The sequence below is a fragment of the Mus caroli genome, chromosome 6 (assembly GCF_900094665.2).
Source record: "Mus caroli chromosome 6, CAROLI_EIJ_v1.1, whole genome shotgun sequence".
Lineage (NCBI taxonomy): Eukaryota > Metazoa > Chordata > Mammalia > Rodentia > Muridae > Mus > Mus caroli.
Window position 1 is genome coordinate 146,729,137 of NC_034575.1, and position 20,265 is coordinate 146,749,401.

A 20,265-nucleotide genomic window follows, 5' to 3' on the forward strand; every position below is an offset into this window, starting at 1 on the left:
AATCTTTTTAAAAAAGGAACATATGAATTATTTTATTCCAAGCGTGAGGAGAATCCCCTGACTCCTAAGTCAGGTTTTTGTTGTCGTTGTTGTTTTTTGTTTTTTTGTTTTAAAAAAACTATTTGGTTTTGAACAGGCAATTTTCTTTTTTAGTCTGTGAGTGTTGAGGTTAGAAGTATTTGCCACTGTGCCTGCTCATCTGAAAACTGTTTACTTAAAAGTCAATTCTCCAGACTTACTGATAGTGGTGAACACACTGGTAAAGCAGAAGTAGTCCACAGCGTTGAGGGAAAGCAGATGGTAAAGAAACTGTTCTCTTTCTTCTTCACAACGGAGAAAAGCATAGCGCTTATAAAGCTTCCTGAAAAGGGTTAATGTAAGCATAAATATCAGTTACAATTTTCACTCTTTGATTTAAAAAAAAAAATTTTTTTTTTTTTTTTTTGGTTTGGCGCTGAGGACCAAACCCAGTGCCTTGTGTCTGCTAGGCAAGCACTCTACCCTGAGCTAAATCCTCAACCTCATGATTTTCACTCTTAAAAATAATGATTAAGGAGCTGGAGAGATGGCTCAGTGGTTAAGAGCACTGACTGCTCTTCCAGAGGTCTTGTGTTCAATTCCCAGCAACCACATGGTGGCTCACAACCATCTGTAATGAGATCTGATGCCCTCTTCTGATGTCACTGAAGACAGCTACAGTGTACTCATATAAATAAAAGTAAATGTATTTTTAAAAAGTGATTAAAAGTTAATACCTCTTGAACTAGTGAGTTGGTTCAGTGGATAACCCTCATGATCATAATTAAACCCCTGAGCTCTGCATGGGGGAACGAGAGAACATAACAACCCACAAGTTGTCCTCTGACTTCCACTCTGTGGCTCTTGTATACACTCATGTGAGCAAAATACAAAACCAAAAATCAATCATCAATCAATCAACCAATCAATCAAAACCCCTCAAACCTGGAGCTGGAGACATAGCTCAATGGTTGAGAGCACTGGCTACTTTTCTAGATGGATTTGGTTCCTAGCACAAACAAAGCAGTTCATAACTGTAACTCCAGTCTCAGGATAGTGGGTAGTCTCTCATGGCCTGTTGGGGCACTGCACACATGTGGTACACAGACATACACACAGGTAAAACATTGATTCACCTAGAATGGTTGGTTATTGAGCTCCAGGGATCCATCTGTTTGTGTACCATGTTCTCCACCCAAAGAGCAGCACACACTAAGGAGATTATAGGCTTATGCTACACATCTGGTTTTTGTCTGTGTAGGTTCAAGGGGTCTGAACTTTGTCCTCATGCTTACCCAACAGACACTTTACTAACCAAGCCATCTCCTCAGCTTCCATTTTTTTTTTAAGTTATGTAACTCAGGCTGGCCTCAAACTTGCTATATATATAGCTGTTGTTTTTAACAAAATCTCAATCGGTTGATTTCACCAATGAAGACTCAGGAACCAGATACTGGGGCTGAAAGCCTGCTAGCTTAGAGAGGCAGAGAAAGCATCTAGCTAACCAGCCAGTATTCCTGAAGCAATCTTTCTTTCATGTTTTCTCAAAAAACCTCCTTCAAACTGAATGTCCCTCTCCTCTACTACTTCCTGTGAGTCTTTCTATCCGTCCTCCTGACTTTCTCTTACTCTCTATGTTTTTTTTCTTATGTTTACTTCCTGTCAACTGGTTGCTTGCTCTGACTCTTGACCCTTGACCTATAGTTGACTTTATTTAATCCTGTTTACAATAAACAGAAAGCTCTTAAACTAAAAGTGTGTGCTAGGATTGAGCCATACCACAACTAAAAATAGGTTTTTCCAGTAAGTAACAAAATCTTGGGGTTCCCAGTGTGACCAAATATCCTGCAACACATAGCCGAGTTCATACCTTGAACTTTTGGTCCTCCTGTCTACAACTTTAGAGTGCTGGGGTTATAAGTATGTGCCATTATACCCCATTTAATTGGTGCTGGGGACCAAACAAATGACATCAAGTGTAGCAGACAAGCCATCTACCAGGTGCATTACAGCTTAAGCCCTTACTTTTTTTTTTTTTTTAAATCAATCTACTCTTTGAAAATTAATACTCATTCTAAGCTTGGTGTGGTAGCACATGCCTTTAGTTCCAGCACTCAGGAGGCTGAGGTAGACAGATCTCTGTGAGTTTGAGGCCTGCCCAATCTAAGTGAGTTCCAAGGACAGCTTAAGGGTACATAGCAAGACTCTATCTCAAACAACCCAAATCAAATCAAAATGAAAGACTCATTCTACAATGCTTCAGGATGATCTATGCAAATGTAAGAGTACAGGCAGTGCTGGTTACCATGACAGGTCCAATAGAAAGCCATGTCTAAGGTTTAAATCAAGTTCTTTGCAAATCTTTGTTCTTGAAAACAACTTTTTAGCTTTCAAATAAATTCTAATATTCCTATCATTTTAAAGAATTTCTTGTGAGGCATGATGGCTCATGCCTTTAATCCCAGCACTCAGGAGACAGAAGCAGGTAGATCTGTGAGTTCGAGGCCAGCCTGGTCTACACAGTAAGTTCCAGGACAGCTAGAACTACACAGAGAAACTCTGTCTCAAAAGACAAAACAAAATGTTTGTTTATTTGTTTGTTTATGGTTTTCTAGAGACAGAGGCTGGCATGCTTGTGTCACTGCTGCCCAGGGTTGCCCAGGGTTTTTTGGTTGGTATTTTGAGACAGAGTTTCTCTGTATACAGTCCTGGATGTTATATTACTTGTTCTGTAGACCAGGCTGGCCTTGAATTTATAGAGATCCAATTGCTTTTGCCTTCTGAGTGTTGGAATTAAAGGTGCTTGTGCCACCAATGACTGGCTGGATTTTTTTACTTTTGATAAGGACAGAAACTATAAAGCTGGTTGACAGTTATCTGACTTGTAAGTGACTAGTTTCCTGAATCTAAAAGATTAAAAGTATCTATTAGACTCTCTTTTTCTATTCCATTTCTTACTATAAGTTTTATACTATGAAGTTAAAGTAAGTTCAACCTTCTAGATAGCATTTATTTTTCTGATTACAGCATAGTAATCTGGTCTTTGGCTGTTAAGTCTGGTGTGCCCTCCCAGAAATGATCAAATATTCTACAAAGGTAGTTTCTGAAGCATATACCTGTATTACAACAGCAATGCAAGTGTTCATAAGTCAGAATTTATGCTGAAAATGAGAGTTTGTCAGCTTACTCAATTTCCTTTGTATGCACAAGTCACAGAAACACATGTCTTGAAAGGCAGGGTCTTACTTGGTCAGTGGCTGGTTAGAGAGCAGCTGCTTGAGGTGCTGTGACAAGAGCTTCTTTTCCAGGGACAACCTTATCCACGCCCGCGCCCGTCCAACGTCAGTCTTGATCTCAGTCATGTTCTGAATATGCCTAAAAGTCACAGCCAACAAGCAAGACATTGTTTTTGCATTTAAATAATCTTGTTTTTATACAACTTATATGAAATAATTTTTCTTAAAACAATGCATCCACTTCAAATAAATCATAGTCAAAATAAAAGCTCAAGATGACATGAGTCCCATGTGTCTTATGTCTTCCTGTTGCATGGATGACAAGCAACATCCAGTTACACTGATGGGTGAAAGACCTAAAATAACTGTACAATTTTAACATTTTTCCATTTTTAAACTGTCCTTAAAGAAAGTCATATGTAGAGAACCACACTATTTTTACAGTAGTCTAAGAGAGCAATCATGCCATCTGAGATAGACTCATGTTTTACAAAAACAAAACAAAACAAAACTGTTAACTACTGAAATTAGCAAGGATTTGCTTAATTTGCTCCATAGTCCCACATGACCCAGAAACAAGAACACACATGGACATACACAAACATGCATACATGAACATGAGCATACACATGAACACACATGCACACACACATGCACACATACAAATTATATCAACAAAGTACAACTTTAAGAGAACTCAGTGACTTTTTGTTTGTTTTGAGACATGTTTAGCTCTGGCTATTTTGAACATCATTATGTAGACTAGGCTGGTCATAATAAACTCAGAGATCTGCTTGCTTCTGCCTCCAAGAGTTGGGATTAAAGACATGTGTCATCACAAAAGGTACAAAAAGTCAGAAGTGTTACAATTTTTTTTTCTTTTTTTCTTTTTTTAAAGATTTATTTATTTATTATAGGTAAGTACACTATAGCTGTCTTCAGACACACCAGAAGAGGGCCTCAGATCTCATTACAGATGGTTGTGAGCCACCATGTGGTTGCTGGGATTTGAACTCCAGACCTTTGGAAGAGCAGTCGGGTTCTGTTACCCACTGAGCCATCTCACCAGCCCTACAATTATTTTCTAAATCACATTATTTTTCAAGGCAGGGCTTCTCTGTATTCTGGAATTTGCTCTGTAGACTAGGCTGGCCTTAAACTTGAGAGATCTACCTGCCCCTGCCTTCTAAGTGCTGGAACTAAAGGCATGGCCCTCCACTGCCTGGTAGAAAATGCTAAATTTTTTTTTTTTAAAGATTTATTTATTTATTATATGTAAGTACACTGTAGCTGTCTTCAGACACTCCAGAAGAGGGCGCCAGATCTTGTTACGGATGGTTGTGAGCCACCATGTGGTTGCTGGGATTTGAACTCTGGACCTTCGGAAGAGCAGTCGGGTGCTCTTACCCACTGAGCCATCTCACCAGCCCCGAAAATGCTAAATTTTAATATTTGTATTTTTTAAGCTACAATTTGCCAGGCAGTGGTAGGTTGAGGCAGAAACAGGACAATCTTTTGAGTTCTGAGGCTAACTTGGTTTACAGAGTGAGTTCCAGGACAGCCAGGGCTACACAGAGAAGCCCTTTCTTGAAAAACAAGCAAACAAACATACAAAAATCTCTATCTTTCTGAGACCAATTTTCTGCTAAGTACCTGTTGCTATTTACAGGGTTTTTTGGTCTATATATGTATAGATAACAGGCATTTTAGAGACTTTTCAAAAATCCAAACAGGAGATGTTGTAGTTTAGAAAACTCTTCTGCTCCACCTTCCCTTTTTATTTAATGTCAGAAAGAACAAAACAAAACAGCACAACAGTAAAACAGTAAGACTGGGGCTGGAGAGGTGGCTCCCTGGCTAAGGGCGTTTGCTGCTTTTGCAGAAGACTCAGTTGGTTCTCAGTGCCTACAAGTCAGCTAACAACCATCTCTAGTTCTGGTTCTAGGAGATACAGCTTCCACGTCTGAACTCTGGGGGTCACCAGGCGTGCATACGGTTTTGTTGCAGGATTTTCCCTGTCCAATTACATTAGGGCAGCATGGGGCCTGTGATTGGACAGGGAAAAGGGAGGCGGAGCTAAGAGTTGCAGGGAAAGAGAGCATGGGGGGGCGGGGGGTGAGAGAGAGAGAAAGGAAAATGGAGGCAGATGTGAACCAGCGTGCCTTTAACCAGCCATAGGTAGTTATGATATCATAAGGTTAGAATATTTGGGATAAAGCTCTTAACATTATCAATTGGTTCTGAAATTATTGTATTGGCATCTTGTAAATTGAGATTTTATTGATACATAAATCTAATTGGTTAATTATAAGGTTCAAGAATTTTGCTTTACTTGGTTACTGGAATGTGGTACCACCAAAAGTAGAGAGAGAACTAGTAGCTCCAGGGACAAGCAAGCCAGACACTATGGGGGCTGGCTGGAGAGAGTTTTTGGGGAGTTGGCGGGTTGAGAGAAGCAGGAGCGGGAGAGTTGGCAGGTTCATTTTTAATATTTCCCGAAACATGGTTTATGTATGTGTCCTTCCACAGGTCAACACTAATACTCATAAGATAAAATAAAAATATTAAATTATGATACTTTCTTCAGAATATATAATCAAAAGGTATAGTTATTACTTGAGCAATATAGGTGAAAGCTACATTTATTACCATGTGTAACAAATACCTCATGTCTTGAATAAGAGAGACTTTGAGTGTTGGTAACATAATTCCTGAGTCAGATTTTCTTCTTTCTGGTCCAAGGGCAACTATGTAGAAAAATATTAACAAAGTATTAGGACAATAACAGTAAGAATTTATACTTTAGGTTTTTTTTTTTCCCCCAAGACAGAATCCTTTTGTGTAACTCTGGCTGGCCTTGAACTCACATAGATCCACATGCTTCTGCCTCCCAAGTGCTGGTTCTGATGGGGTATACCACCATGAGATTATAATATAAATACATCATGTCAGCCTTCCCTTTCCTCACTCCAAACTCTCCCATGTGCCTTCCACTCCCCACAATTTTGCTCTTTCAGAATCATGGACTCTTTTTTTCATTAGATGTGTGTGTGTGTGTGTGTGTATTTTAAGATTTTATTTATTATTATATCTAAGTACACTGTAGCTATCTTCAGACACACCAGAAGAGGGCATTGGATCTCATTAAGGATGGTTGTGAGCCACCATGTGGTTGCTGGGATTTGAACTCATGACCTTTGGAAGAGCAGTCAGTGCTTTTAACTGCTGAGCCATCTCTCCAGCCTGTATATATATTTCTAAATACATAAATACAACCTACTCAGTCTGTATGATGTTACTTGTTTGTATATGTTTTCAGGGCTGACCATTTAGTATTGATACTTTATTCACACAGTAAACTAGCTGTGGTCACAGTTGGAAACAAGCTATGTGAAAGAATATGACTCTTAAAGAGTCTTGGAGATAAACACACATTTTTTCCTGGAATTTAATTTATCAACACAAGGTCCAGGATTTGATCCTGACAAAATAAAAAAAGAAAGGTTACTGAGATAGAGCAGTGGATAAAGGTACCTGCCACCAAACCCAACAACCAAGTTAAATTCCCAGGTCTCATGTGGTGGAAGAAGAGAACCGATTCTTCCAAGTTGTCACCTGACTTCCACATACAAATGCCCACATAAAAAATAATCAAACGAAGTGTAACAAAAGATATTAAGATTATTAATGGTGGTCACGGAACTTTTCTTTAATAAATTAGTATCTACCATATCATACTCTAACACACCTTCACAATTGTTTTTGTCCTTTTATATCAACATGATCATTTGGAATTGGTACTATTTTCTCTGTCTTATAATGAGGAAGTAGAGCTCTAATTGATGAGACTTGAAGCAATCTACCTTATCCAACACCTTCTTACCTGGAGAGTCTGTGAGGTGCTCTTGTTTCTCTTCTCTATCCTGAAACTGGAGCAAATGTGACCACAAGGCAGACTTCCCCTGAAAGTATAACATTTTCACTTTTTAAAAGGCTCTCTTGAGTGGAGGTAGTATAATTTGGACTCCAAACTTAAATGATTTCAGGTTCTTTGACTACAAATTCTTAAAATAGTCTTACTTTATCCAGGAATTAAACCAAGTCAGCTTTGTGTCTCCACTGCTAAGGAGATTGCTTCCTGATCTTCCCTCTGTGGTCGAATCCTGAATGAAGTCTGCTTGTGAACCAGTTATCTTCAGGAGATCCTGGCTTTTGTCTTCTCTCTTCACATATTTAAACATAATTCCCTAGTTTGTGTAAGCTCACAGCTCCTCTCTAAACCCCTTCAATGTCAAATGCTGAACCCACTCATATATTTATCCCTCTTTGTTTTGTTTTTTTCCTGGATCCTGAAGACTTCCATACTTTCTAGATTACATGATAAGCATATTTGTTCATCATTCTAAATAAATGTGTACTTACCACCTTAAAAAATAAACAATTCATCAAAAGATAATTTCTCATCAAGACCAGTGAAATTTTATATTAGCCATTGAAAAGTCTGGGAACTCAGGCTCATCTATTCTTAGCTGTCTGCATCTCCCCCCCCCCCCTTTGGTAATGCTGGAGATTGAAAACAGGACATTATTTTATAGTAATACTGCAATACTGAGCCACATCCTCAATCTTGTGTACCATTTTGAGCATCTCATTTCGGGTATTATAAGAGTCTTTCTTTACTTTTCTGGGAATCCTGGCAAGTGCCAAAGGGAAGTAGCTAAGAAGGCCAGGGCAGTCTTAAAGAGCTCTGAACTTGGCTCATTTGTTGCTTAGTTATATATGATTAGGCCACAATAACAACCTTGGAATTTAAAAATTAGCTGCATTTATATAACTGATTTATAACATCTTTAGATTTATGGAACAGGAATGAGGAAAGAAAATTAGAAAGGAAAAAGAGAAAGGGGGAGCCTTTTAGGAAGAGTAACCTGAAACAAAAGCAAAGAGGACCATTTGATTTTTTTCTACCTTGAATAACTAAATAACTTAAAATAATAAAGAACTATTAATTTTGTCCAATATTGACAAAAAAAGACTTTAAACAACTTTTGCTAGGTCCTTTTTAAAGTATTAATGATAGCTACTAAAAGGATTTCCTTTGCTCAAGTTGGCTCCAAGCAAAATTTTGGTGTTTTACTCTCTGCCAGAAGAAACCACACCCCTAGGACTGGCCTAACACCAAGTGTTATAATTGTTTAACTAACCAGTTTAGCTACCTCTAACCAGAGTAAACAATACCCAATGACCCAGGAAACAAAAAAGGAAACTGCAGTCATATCACTTGGCTTGAGGAGACAGGCATCCTGGTGCCCTGTCAATCACTATGGAATATGCCTCGCCTGCCTGTGAAGAAACCTGGGACCTCTGATTCTCATGAGTCTGATTCCTCCAGAGAAACTGGTGTACACTGTCTTGGACTTGAAAGATGCACTCTTCAGCCTCCCATTGGAAGAAGTAAGTCAACCCATCTTTGCTTTTAAGTGGGCAGACCCAGTAGGAGGTTACAGTGGGCAACATATCTGGTTGCTCCAGAATTTTTTTTTTATTAGGTATTTTCCTCATTTACATTTCCAATGTTATCCCAAAAGTCCCCCAGCCCCAGAATTTAAAGACACAAAATGCAGACTTCTGGCCCTTCCATCAAAGGTTTTCTGGGAAAATAGATTACAGAAGGGCCATTGAAGGACTGCTGCAAGAGTCACAGACCTTGTGTTATAGAATGTCGGCTAAGAAAGCCCAAATTGTAGAAGGCTACCGATCTTGGCTAACAGCTGAAGGAAGGCAAAAGGAGCATGTAAGAAAGCAGGCTGAGCAAGCCATAGGAAGCAGGCCAGAAGGCAGCACCCCTCCATGGCCTCTGCATCAGCTCCTGCCTCTAGGTTCCTGCCCTGCTTGAGTTCCTGTCCTGATGTCTTTTGGTGGTGAGTAGCAATGTAGAAATGTAAGCTGAATAAACCCTTTCCTCCTCAACTTGCTTTTTGGTCAAGGTGTTTTGTTGCACCAAAAGAAACACTAGCTAAGACAGAGTGTGTCTCAGAGTAGGATTCTACCATACTTCAAATATCAACTCCAAAGACTGAGACAGGTTCAAGAGTTCTCAAGTGCAGCTGAATGTTGCTGCCTCTGGATACAAGAGTTTGTGGAAATAGCAAGGTCTCCAGACATTAGGACAGGGGGAGGGGGCACTAAGCCCCTAATCTCGCCTAAGAATAAACAAAAGGCATTTGAGGCTTTTAAAAACAGTTCTGATTTTGCTCCAGCCCTAGTTTTTCCAGATGTTCCATAATCTTTTCATCTGTTTGTCCATGAAACAAAAGACAGAAGGGGTTTTTAACCCAAACTTTGGGACCATGGATATGCCCTATAACACACTCATCTAAACAACGGGAACCTTTAATCACAGGATGTGGCCTTAGACACCTGTCTTAAGAGCTGTGTCAGCTACTACTAGTTTTTTTTTTTTTTTTTAAAGCAAACAAGTTGACAGGCGGTGGTGGCACACGCCTTTAATCCCAGCACTTGAGAGGCAGAGGTAGGCAGATTTCTGAGTTCAAGGCCAGCCTGGTCTACAAAGTGAGTTCCAGGACAGCTAAGACTACACAGAGAAACCCTGTCTCGAAAACAAAACAAACAAAAAACCTCCAAAAAGAAAAAGCAAACAAGTTAACTCTTGGGTCAAGGTTTTACACTGACAGCACCTCACAACATGGTTGTGGCTCACCTGTGAGGAGTGTCAGAATGCTGGCTGTCTAATGACTGTGACCCAGTACCAGACCCTACTCCTGGACTACCACTGATACTCATTTGAGAAACGCACAGCTATCAATTCAGCCACCCTTTTGCCTGATAGCACAGGTGTTCATCCATGACTGTCAGATGACAGAAGAAAATAGGTACGTGGGAGCTGGAATAGTTACTTTATCCAAAACAATTTATACAAGTGACCTAAACAAGAACCACACACACACATAAAAAAAATGTTTAACAGCAGCCCAAAAATTACCCCCCAAAACCAAAAAACAAAACAAAAAAACCAGGAAGGTAGTGGCAAATACCTGGACTATCCAAGAGACCAAGCCACTCTCTGAGTCCACTACCAGTTTTTCCCATTCCAGTCCAGTGGTACATCTAGGTTAGGCAGATAGCCCAAGTGACACTGAAACCAAGGTGGAACGGACTCTGCATGGTGATTTTCTCCACTGCTATGGCAGTGAAGGTACCTGGTGTTATCCCATGGATCTACCAGATCCAGGTCAAGAAAATGGAAGCCATGGATGCTGTCAAATGAACAGTCTCTGGACTACAGGTCCACTGAAATTAAGATTTCATCGAGTCTGCAGGCCCTTTCACTTCTTGGCCCTCTGCTTCCTCCTGAGTCTTGTGTTTTACAAGGGGTATGAAATAGAGGGTCATGGTCCAGCCCTCACTGCCCTCAGGCCTGGACTGGAAACCGAGGAAGGCAGATACAAGGAAGATGTTAGCTTGTTTGACTATAGATCAGCAACCCATATTCCATCTTGACCTTACTTGCCGATGCCTACTTTAAAGTGTCTGGTTTTATAGAGAAATGAAAAGAAAATTTATCATCTTTTGAGATAAAATATAGAATTTAAACTTCTTTGCATGTCCTACAGCTAGGCCCCCAATTGCACGAAGCAAGGGAATTTCCATTGCAAATATTAAGAGTTATAAAACTGAGACTTCCTGAAAAATTCCTTTTAATAGATTCTACCCTTTGGAAAACAGGAAAAATCTGAGGAAACAGACTCTATTCCACAGGAAGGGACTCTGGGGCTAGTGTATCAGCCAGGATTGCTGGTTATGCTTAGACACCTAGCCCCTATACTGTATGGGGATAGGAACTAACCAGACTGTCAGTAACTGACTGACAAAACTCACTGACTAGAGACAGCCCAAATTAATGTTAGAGGACTTATAAGGGGCTAAAACTTGTCTAATATCCAAAACTTTTAATTTAACCTATATACTTTCCCTTATTCTGATTCCTGCTATTCTGCCTTATGGGTTAATTCATATGGAAAGAACAATATTACTGGGGCAAGGGCATGTACTAATGATTTGACTAATGGGACTGTGGTTTTTTGTTTTTTGTTGGTTTCTCTATGTAGTTTTGGCTGTCCTGGAACTCACTCTGTAGACTAGCTGGTTTTGGACTTAAAGAGAGCTGCCTGACTCTGCCTCTCAAGTGCTGGAGTTAAAGGTAGGCACCACCTCTGTCTGGAAAATGTGCCTCTTAGGCCTTCCAACGAAGTAGACAGGTTAATCTGGATGTAGAGGTACTAAAAGTTTATGTTTCTGAATGAAAACAAGAGTTAGAGTCCCTTGTAGAAATGGCCCTACAAAACTAGAGATGCTTGGTCTTCTCATGAGATAAAGAGAACTATGTACAGCTTTGGAATAAGCGTGTTGTTTCTATGCTAATTTATCAGGAGTCATCAGAGAAAGTCTTTCAATGGTTAGGAAAATAATTGGTACCAGTCTCTTCAGTCTCTTTTCTCTTGGTCCCACTGGATAACTACTCTGCAATCAGCACTGGTTAGGCCTTTAATTCTCATTCTAAGTGGATTAACAGTGGGGATCTGCACCTTAAACTAAAACAGAATGAGTCCATGATTTGACTCATTCACTAAGACTAGGGGGAAACGTAATGTAATAGGCCCCAGACCTTAGCACAACTGACTCCATGATGAAAGTACCATTCAGGCTATAAAACTCAGGGTTAGTTTAGTTTTGACCTGCCAAAACTAAAACAAAGATCTAATCCATCAAAGTCTTTGAATGAAGTAATACTGCTTTTTGTTTTCTGTAGTTCTGCTTTTGTCTAACTGCTCTTGTTAACTGAAATAATGTCATCCCAGGACCTGGTTTTTGTGCTTAACAGCCTGCCCTGAAGCCAGGCAGGGATAATGCACGTCTTTACTCCCATCACTCTGGAGGTAGAGGTAGGTGGATCTGAGTTCAAAGCCAGCCTGTTCTACAAAGTGAGTTCCAGGGCAGCCAGGGATACACAGAAAAACCCTGTCTGACCTTCCTCCGCCACTGGAAAAAAGCTCACTGAGAAAGGCTCAGGCCTACACTGGGATCCTGATCACTCGCCATAGTCACCAGCTGGCTAACAAAGACTTTCTGTTGGTTTAAACCATGTCCAATCAGTCGTATCTGAATACCTCACAACGGTGGACTAAAGACACCACACACACACAGCTTGGTTAGCACATTTTTTAATCTGGACAAAAGAAGATATTTACTGTAATCAATAGAAGATACAATTTTTGTAACAGCTGGTGTTCAGGGATCACCACTCAAACCAAATACTGATCTCAGTTAAACAAGAATAGTTTACTGAACACACACCATAGTACTAGGCATCCAGGAATGTAAATAAGGACTGTGTAATGTGAACAATTTTATGCTTTTCTGTTTGTTAGGAAAGGTCCTCCTGATCACAAATTTTCTTTCTTTTTCTTCCTTCCCTTCTCTTCCCTCCCTCCCTCCCTCCCTCCCTCCCTCCTTTTCTGTTTTGAAACAGAGTCTCACTGTGTAGGCTTAGCTGTCCTGGTACTTACTTTGTAGAACAGCCTACCCCTAACTGTATCTGCCTCCCAATTTCTGAGATTAAAGGTTCATACCACCATGTCTGGCCTAGATTATGTATCTGTTGCTGGAACTGAATGGCCTATGATATATATCTAATCATCTTGAGGGATCTTTTTCTTGTCACATTTCTCACTCATGTGTAGATATTAGAGGAAAGCTTTCAGGAGTCACTTTTCTCTTTCTACTGTGGGTTATAGGTGGCAAGCACCATTACTTGCTGAGCATCTTGCCAGTCTCATCCTTGTCTCCTTCCTTCCTTCCTTCCTTCCTTCCTTCCTTTTTTTTTTTTTTTTTTTGGTCTTTCGAGACAGGGTTTCTCTGTTTAGCTCTGGGCTCTATCTGTCCTGGAACTCACTCTGTAGTGGCTGGCCTCGAACTCAGAAATCCACCTGCCTCTGCCTCCCAAGTGCTGGGATTTTTTTTTTTTAATTTGAGACAAGGTTTCTGTGTAACCTGGTTGCCTTAATAGACCAGGCTAACCTCAAACTCAGAGATCTGCCTGCCACTGCCTCTCAGATTAAAACCATGCACCACCACTGCTTGGGCTTCTTTCCTTTTCTAGGACAGGGTCTCACTATGTAGACCAGGTTAGCCTCAAACTCACAGAGATCTACCTGCTTCTGCTTCCTCAGTGCTGGGATTAAAGGTGTGTTATTCCTTGAACAGCTCCCTGACATGAATAAGACCCTTAAAAGTGGCAATACCAGCCACACCCCTAGAGTTAGTTACCTGCTTGACCAGTAAGCCGTGGCTCCATATCCTCTCCAGTAGGTCACACAGGCTGGCGATCAAGGTGTTTTCTTCCAAGCCAGTAATGTTTGCTTCTCCATGGCCCAGTTCCACTGCTTCATGTCCCATCTTCTCTACCAACATGCGTTTTGTCTAAAAACATTACGTATGCTTATAAATTGCTACAGCACTGAAACTCAAAACCAAGATCTACTATCTTCCCCTCATTGCAATTCTAATTACAGATGTTCTAGTCACAACATCTTAATCTGGTGGTCAGCTGGCTGGAGTAATTTTATATTTCACTATTCTATAGTTTACTATTATGTCAGAGAAATGGAAGGGCACTAATGAAACAATAAAATGATATTTGTAAGGCATTCTCATGTTGAAAAAACATATATAATTTATTAACTTCTGCAAGAATACAGGTATCTTGAACTTCTCAAATTGCCTTGAAATTAGAAAATGTACTACCTGACACCAGAACCTCATTCTGTCACCATAGCTTGCCCTTTGCTGACTCTAGCATTTGACAAATTAAAACTATCTATATTTAAGCCAAAACTACAACAGAAGTGAGCGGCTCTACACTCTTTCCCCCCCTCCCTCCCTCCCTCCCTCTCTCCCTCCCTCCCTCCCTCCCTCCCTCCCTCCTCTCCTTCATTTTTCTTTTTTGAGAACTTCCTAGTTTCTATATCAACTAAGACCACTGCCTCCCCCTTTCTCTCTTTTTTGCTCATGTACTAAAAACTGAAACCAGTTTCAGGTAGATGGTTTTCAACCTAAGCTTGTCACACACATAAAGTGAGAAAGCATATGGTTCCTCTAGGTGGGACCTTTTCTAATTTACTAGAATACCCTGATATTGAAAATATAATCACAAGCTACCCTGTATAAATGCAGTTTTGTGAGAGAATTATATGTAATATTCACTGACATATAACATAGTTAAGATCTTTTCCCTTAAACAAATACCACATGTATGAGCATAAGCAAGGCTTTATACGGGTATATACATAGGCACAAAAACATGTTGCTTTTCACATAAGAGTAACATTCTTTATATAATTTATGCTTAACATCATGCTGAAGAGGGAAGACAGTAGCTAAGGGCTGGAGAGATGTTTTTTGTTTTTTTTGTTGTTTGTTTGTTTTTTATTACATGTAAATACACTGTAGCTGTCTTCAGACACACCAGAAGAGGGCGTCAGATCTCCTTACAGATGGTTGTGAACCACCATGTGGTTGCTGGAATTTGAACTCTGGACCTTCGGAAGAGCAGTCGGGTGCTCTTACCCACTGAGCCATCTGACCAGCTGGAGAGATGTTTTGAGAGTAGAAGTGCTTGATACACATGCCTGACCACCTGAGTTCAGATCCTGGGGACCCATGTAAAAGCTGGCACACACCTGCAATCTCGGTGCTCCTATGTAAAATTTGGGATGAAGCTCACAGCCTGCTATTTTGAAACAGCTAAAGCAGTGGCAAAAAACAAGAAAGAGGCTGCCTCAAAATGAGGTACAAACTGATTCCACTGTTTCCCTCTGATTTCCACATGTACACACACACACACACACACACACACACACACACACACATCCCAAGGCTCCCATGTCACTTATGCTATGGGCCATGGGACTTCATGAAGGTTCATGACTTCAGTGAAGAGCATACTAAGTCTATGCCACAAAAAATTTTTTGGGGGGTAGGGCTTAGAGACATGGCTCAGTGGTTTGGAGCACTGGCTGTCTTTGCAGAGGACCTGGATTTGATTCCCAGTACCACATAGTAACTCACAAGCATCTCCAGTCCTATAGGATATGCTGCCCTCTTTTGGTCTTTACTGGTACTGCCCACATGTAGTACACAGACATACATTCAGGTAAAACACCCATATTCATACAAAAATAAAATATTGAACTTTTTTTTAGAGAAGTTATAGGCACAAATGGGGTTGGCTCATCCCATCTTAGATCCACAGATAGTATAAATATGAATGTACACTGTCTGGCAGCGGTATACATACCTTCATTCTGCATTCTTTTAATAAGCCTTCTACAAATTTCCAGTTGGTTTGTGCAATCACAGCAGGTGAGAGATCTGACAGTTTTGGTTGCCTCAGGTTTTTTCCTAAACTTCGTGCCTCTTGCATATATTTCTAAAAATCAGGAATATTTTAATGTGTTAACATCATATATTCTTTTCTACTTATAACTTATACATACAAATACAACAAGCAAGATGTAAAAGAAAGCCGTAAGTATATGTGTATAACAGCAACTAAGATTTTAGTGCTCTTGATAGAAGGCAGAGGACATGTGTACTCCTACTGAAACCAGTTAGCTCTTGTGAAAGGAGAGTGACAGAAACTTTATTAAGTTGAAATGCACTCAAAACAAGGAGTTTCACTGAGTTTAGTCTTTTTAATGGGACTACCAGAATTATGATTAGTTAGGATCAAGGTAAGAATAAAAGATTTAGGTGTCTAGTCTAGTCTAGTCTAGTCTGATATTCCACAGAAATGGAGTGGTTCTCAGGTCACTGGCTTTGTCTGTTCCACTCCACTCAGCAGAGACTTTAAATTCCTCAGTCATCAAGAACATTGCTCTCCAGCCAAACCCTTAGCTCTAATTATCTTTTGATAGCACCAGAATTGTGTTGTAGCTAATTTTTATGATTTCAATCATATCTGCTAATGTCTTATGATGATGCATCTCATTGTATGGTGCATGCTATCTAGCTCACAGAAATGGCTGAAAAGTATCATGTGCTTCTAACACAGGCTGGGACGAGGTGAATGGGAGGACTTTAAGATGATTCCATAAAACCTTCCCTTGCTTTGTTCTATAATCCCTAGTATTATGTCCAGAGTCCTCTGTTGACTGTGGACACACACACACACAAATTTCCAAGGTTCTTGAACTTTGTTTAGTGAATTTCCATAAAAGCCAAAAACAGGGAAAAGGGTATAGCTCAGTTGGTAGAGTTTTCTTATGCACAGGTCTTGGGATCACTCCTGAGCATGGTGTAAACCATGTTTGGTGGTGCATACCCACGGGCTGAGTGCCTGGAAGGTGAAGGCAGAAGGGTCAGCAGTTCAAGGTCATCTTTGTTTACATGGCAAGTTTGAGTCTACCTGGGATACTCAAGACCACATCTCAAATCCATAATAGTAAACAAGCAAGCAAACAAACAGACCACTGCCCCCCCATCCCTACCCCTTGTTAATGGAGAACTATGTTCTCTGTGTCTGCATGCTACCTGAAAAACCCCATCTAGACTTTTGCATCAAGATGACAAGGCATAATGTCTAAAAGAACCAAGTGTCTTAAGACTACATTTTTGAAGAACTGCTCTAAATCATATAGTAAAACTAGTATTTTGTTGAGGGAGAGAGATTGTAAGCTAGCTAGCAGTTACATCCACAGGCACAGATAGATGTAAATCCACCCTTATTATCTTAAGGGGAGAATCTGATACCGTAGAGAATGATGTGTAAAATACTTCACATTCTTTAAATGTATGAGAATTTGTCTTCCTTTTAGAAGAAAAGTAACTTGTTAAAGCTGCTGAAAATCTTACTGATTAAGTGATCAATTTCTCTCAATATTTATGACAAAAGACAATATTAACAAAATAACATAGCCTTTTCCCAGTCTAATAATTTAAAGAATCACTGAAAAAGCAAATGAATTCTCCAAGTTACAGTTTCTTCAGCACCTATGTGTACTATCTGTTTTAAACTTTATTCAAAGGAAAAAAAGTGTGTGTGTGTGTGGAGGGGGGGAGGAATTGAGATTGAGACATTATCAATAGAGCATTTAAATGTAGCAGTGGACATAGATACATACTGAAAGTTAATTTTCAAGTAAGTAAATGTAGGAAATAAAATCAGTTTCAGAAAAAAAATCAATCTGAGCTACAAGGCAGCATCCCTATATGAGAATTATAATTCATTCGGGGACAGGATCAAAAGCTAGATACAAAGATTGGTAAAAATAAATTTTTAATGTTTAAAAGAGTTTTCCCATTGGGAGTGTAGCTCAATTAGAGTGCTTGGTTAGCATGTACAAAATCCTTATTTGAGCCCCAGCACCAAATAAAAACCAGGTGTGGTGGGGTTGGTGAGACGGCTCACTCAGTGGTGCTGAGTGTACACTGATTTTACAGAGGACTTCAGTTGGTTCTCAGCACCCACTTTGGACAGTTCACAATGCCTGTAACTACAGCTATAAGAGATTTCAATCTCTCTTCTGGCCTCTGAGGGCACTGTATTCATGTGCCATACACACACACAAACAGACAGACAGACAGACAGACACACACACACAGAGCACCCAAAACAGCTGGGTAAGGTGGTGTACACCTTTAATCTCAGATCATGAGAAGCAGAGGCATGCAGATCCTGTGAGTTTGAGGTCAGTCAGTAATATGATTGATATCCTGTCTTAAAACAATGACAACAACAACCCAGAAAAACCAACCAACCAAAGATGAAGCAATAAGCCATTAGGAAATATATATGAAATTGCAATCTTGTTCCATAAACATTGGACTAAATGCTCTTTAAAGAACAGACTATTGTAAATACAAAGGACTAACATAATGAGGACAAAGTTGTAAGCCAGAGTCTTAGAGTATTTGTATCCTCAGGTGAGCAGTGGTTCAAGCAGACCGGTGTGCATGACTAATGGGAAGAGACTTGAGCCTGGACACTAGGAGTCCTGTGCTACAGGCTCAGCCTTGTCTTTGTATGTCCATTTAACTGGGGGCAAATTTCTTACTTGACAGTTAAATTATATCAAGTTAGCCAAGAAGACCTTAAAGGTTCCTCTTAGCACTAATACTCTATGACAATGAGTGAGTTTTCTGAAACACAAAATGTAGATCAGGAGGTTAAATTAAAACGTTACAGAGACAAACATCTAGCAAAAGAAAAGCTGATATCCAGCTACTTCTGCACTTGTGAAAAAATGCTTAAAATAAGAAAGAATTATAATACATTCTTCCCCAACCTAAGAAAAGCAATTTGTTACCAAGGATATATATACATGTAAATATACACATATATAAATATACATACACACAAATATATACATACATCCCCAAAGACTCAGGAGTTGAATGTCAGTTTTACTGTTAATATTATAGAATTACTTGTGTGAACACATTCTAGCAAAACTAGGCACAAACAGGCTAGAAGAAGCAGAGATCAATCATGCCACATGCACTCTTAAGTGTGGGCCACTCAAGCAATCTTGTGACTCACTTTCAAGGCAAAGGACATACCAGGCAGCATTCAGAGAAGGACTTTTTAGGAAGCCGTGCAGGAGGAGTTGGGCCCTGATCCCACTCCCAGAATGCCATGGAGTTCTGACAGACCAAAAGTTCCCCGGAAGGCTAAAATGATGGCGACGTTTCAATGACAGAAAAGTAGAAAAAGGAAAAGAAAAAAAAAAAAAGAAAGCAAAGATAGAGAGAGAAGCAAAACCTGCATGCACATGGTATAATGACAAGGGGCAGGGCGGGGCGGCAAAGGAGAGGCAAGGAACAGGAAAGGCTTATTAAGCTCTTAAGAAAATGTTTAAATCACACATGTATGAACACAAGTACACAAAGTGAGGTTTGGAATGATGCTTTCTCTTCTATTTCTATATATCTGAGCTCATAAAACAGTTAACAAAAGTTCTGAGTGCACTTTCTTTTCATTACAAGAAATAAAATATTTAAACGTAATTTGAATTTTATTTTCAATGAATACAAATATAGTATATCTAAAAATGGGGTCAGCAAACCAAGGACAAAGAATATGTTTATGTATCTTTACTTACCCAGCCTAAATTATATTTGAAACTTAGATAGAGGTGTATCTCAATATTTCTACCTTCAGGAGACCTAATGACCAAAAACTTACTACTCTAAACAAAGCTTCTGTATGATTTAACACAGAGATGAATAAAAGGATAAAGCTGGAAAAGTGTTTTCTGCTATACTTCAGTACAAAAACAATATTTTATAATATAGATGAGCTGCTTTTAAAAGAACTTGGAAGATCATGTGTAATGAACCTCAGGTGAGTTCTTGTGACCTCTGCATCATGGTGTCCCAGGCAGCCAGACCACATACCTCCCGTAAGTCACTGTCCAGCCCAATGTGTTCAGAGCTCTGGCGAAGGCGCTCTTTCCTGCGCTGTGCTGTGGCACTTCGACTCACCCAGCGACTAGAAAGTGAATACACCCAAGATAATGCAGGTTTAAAAAAACAGCCAAATAAAAAGACATGCGATTTATTTTCGTAGACAGAACGAACCATTCTGCACAAAAGTCTGTTAACAACTATTTTTTTCTTCTCTGGTTCACTTGTTTTTTCCTTTGGACAGTCTTGCTGCTTAGTTTAGTCTGCACTTGAAATCATGATCCTCCTGTCTCTTGTGCCACCATACCTAGTTTTTCAATCAATTCTTTTCAAAATATGTTTAAAGTTATAATTTCAGATACCATTTAATCTTATAGGCAGGTTCTTTTACTTTTAACTATATGTACAATCTTAAAGTTACCCACTTTAGCCGGGCGTGGTGGCGCACGCCTTTAATCCCAGCACTCGGGAGGCAGAGGCAGGCGGATTTCTGAGTTCGAGGCTAGCCTGGTCTACAAAGTGAGTT

General features: G+C 39.7%; 1 protein-coding gene across 5 annotated transcripts in view; it reads right to left on the reverse strand.

The window, feature by feature from the left end:
- Positions 1 to 20,265, reverse strand: part of Dennd5b (DENN domain containing 5B) — a 111,193-nt gene that overhangs the window by 19,866 nt on the left and 71,062 nt on the right. For all 5 annotated transcript variants that reach the window (XM_029478754.1, XM_021165870.2, XM_021165869.2 and 2 more), the window contains 7 exons: positions 19,731 to 19,824; positions 15,631 to 15,762; positions 13,602 to 13,754; positions 7,138 to 7,216; positions 5,920 to 6,001; positions 3,265 to 3,393; positions 240 to 361 (listed from right to left, as the gene is read on the reverse strand). In XM_029478754.1, the coding sequence (XP_029334614.1) occupies positions 240 to 361; positions 3,265 to 3,393; positions 5,920 to 6,001; positions 7,138 to 7,216; positions 13,602 to 13,754; positions 15,631 to 15,762; positions 19,731 to 19,824 (791 nt within the window). The remainder of the gene's footprint in view (positions 1 to 239; positions 362 to 3,264; positions 3,394 to 5,919; positions 6,002 to 7,137; positions 7,217 to 13,601; positions 13,755 to 15,630; positions 15,763 to 19,730; positions 19,825 to 20,265) is intronic.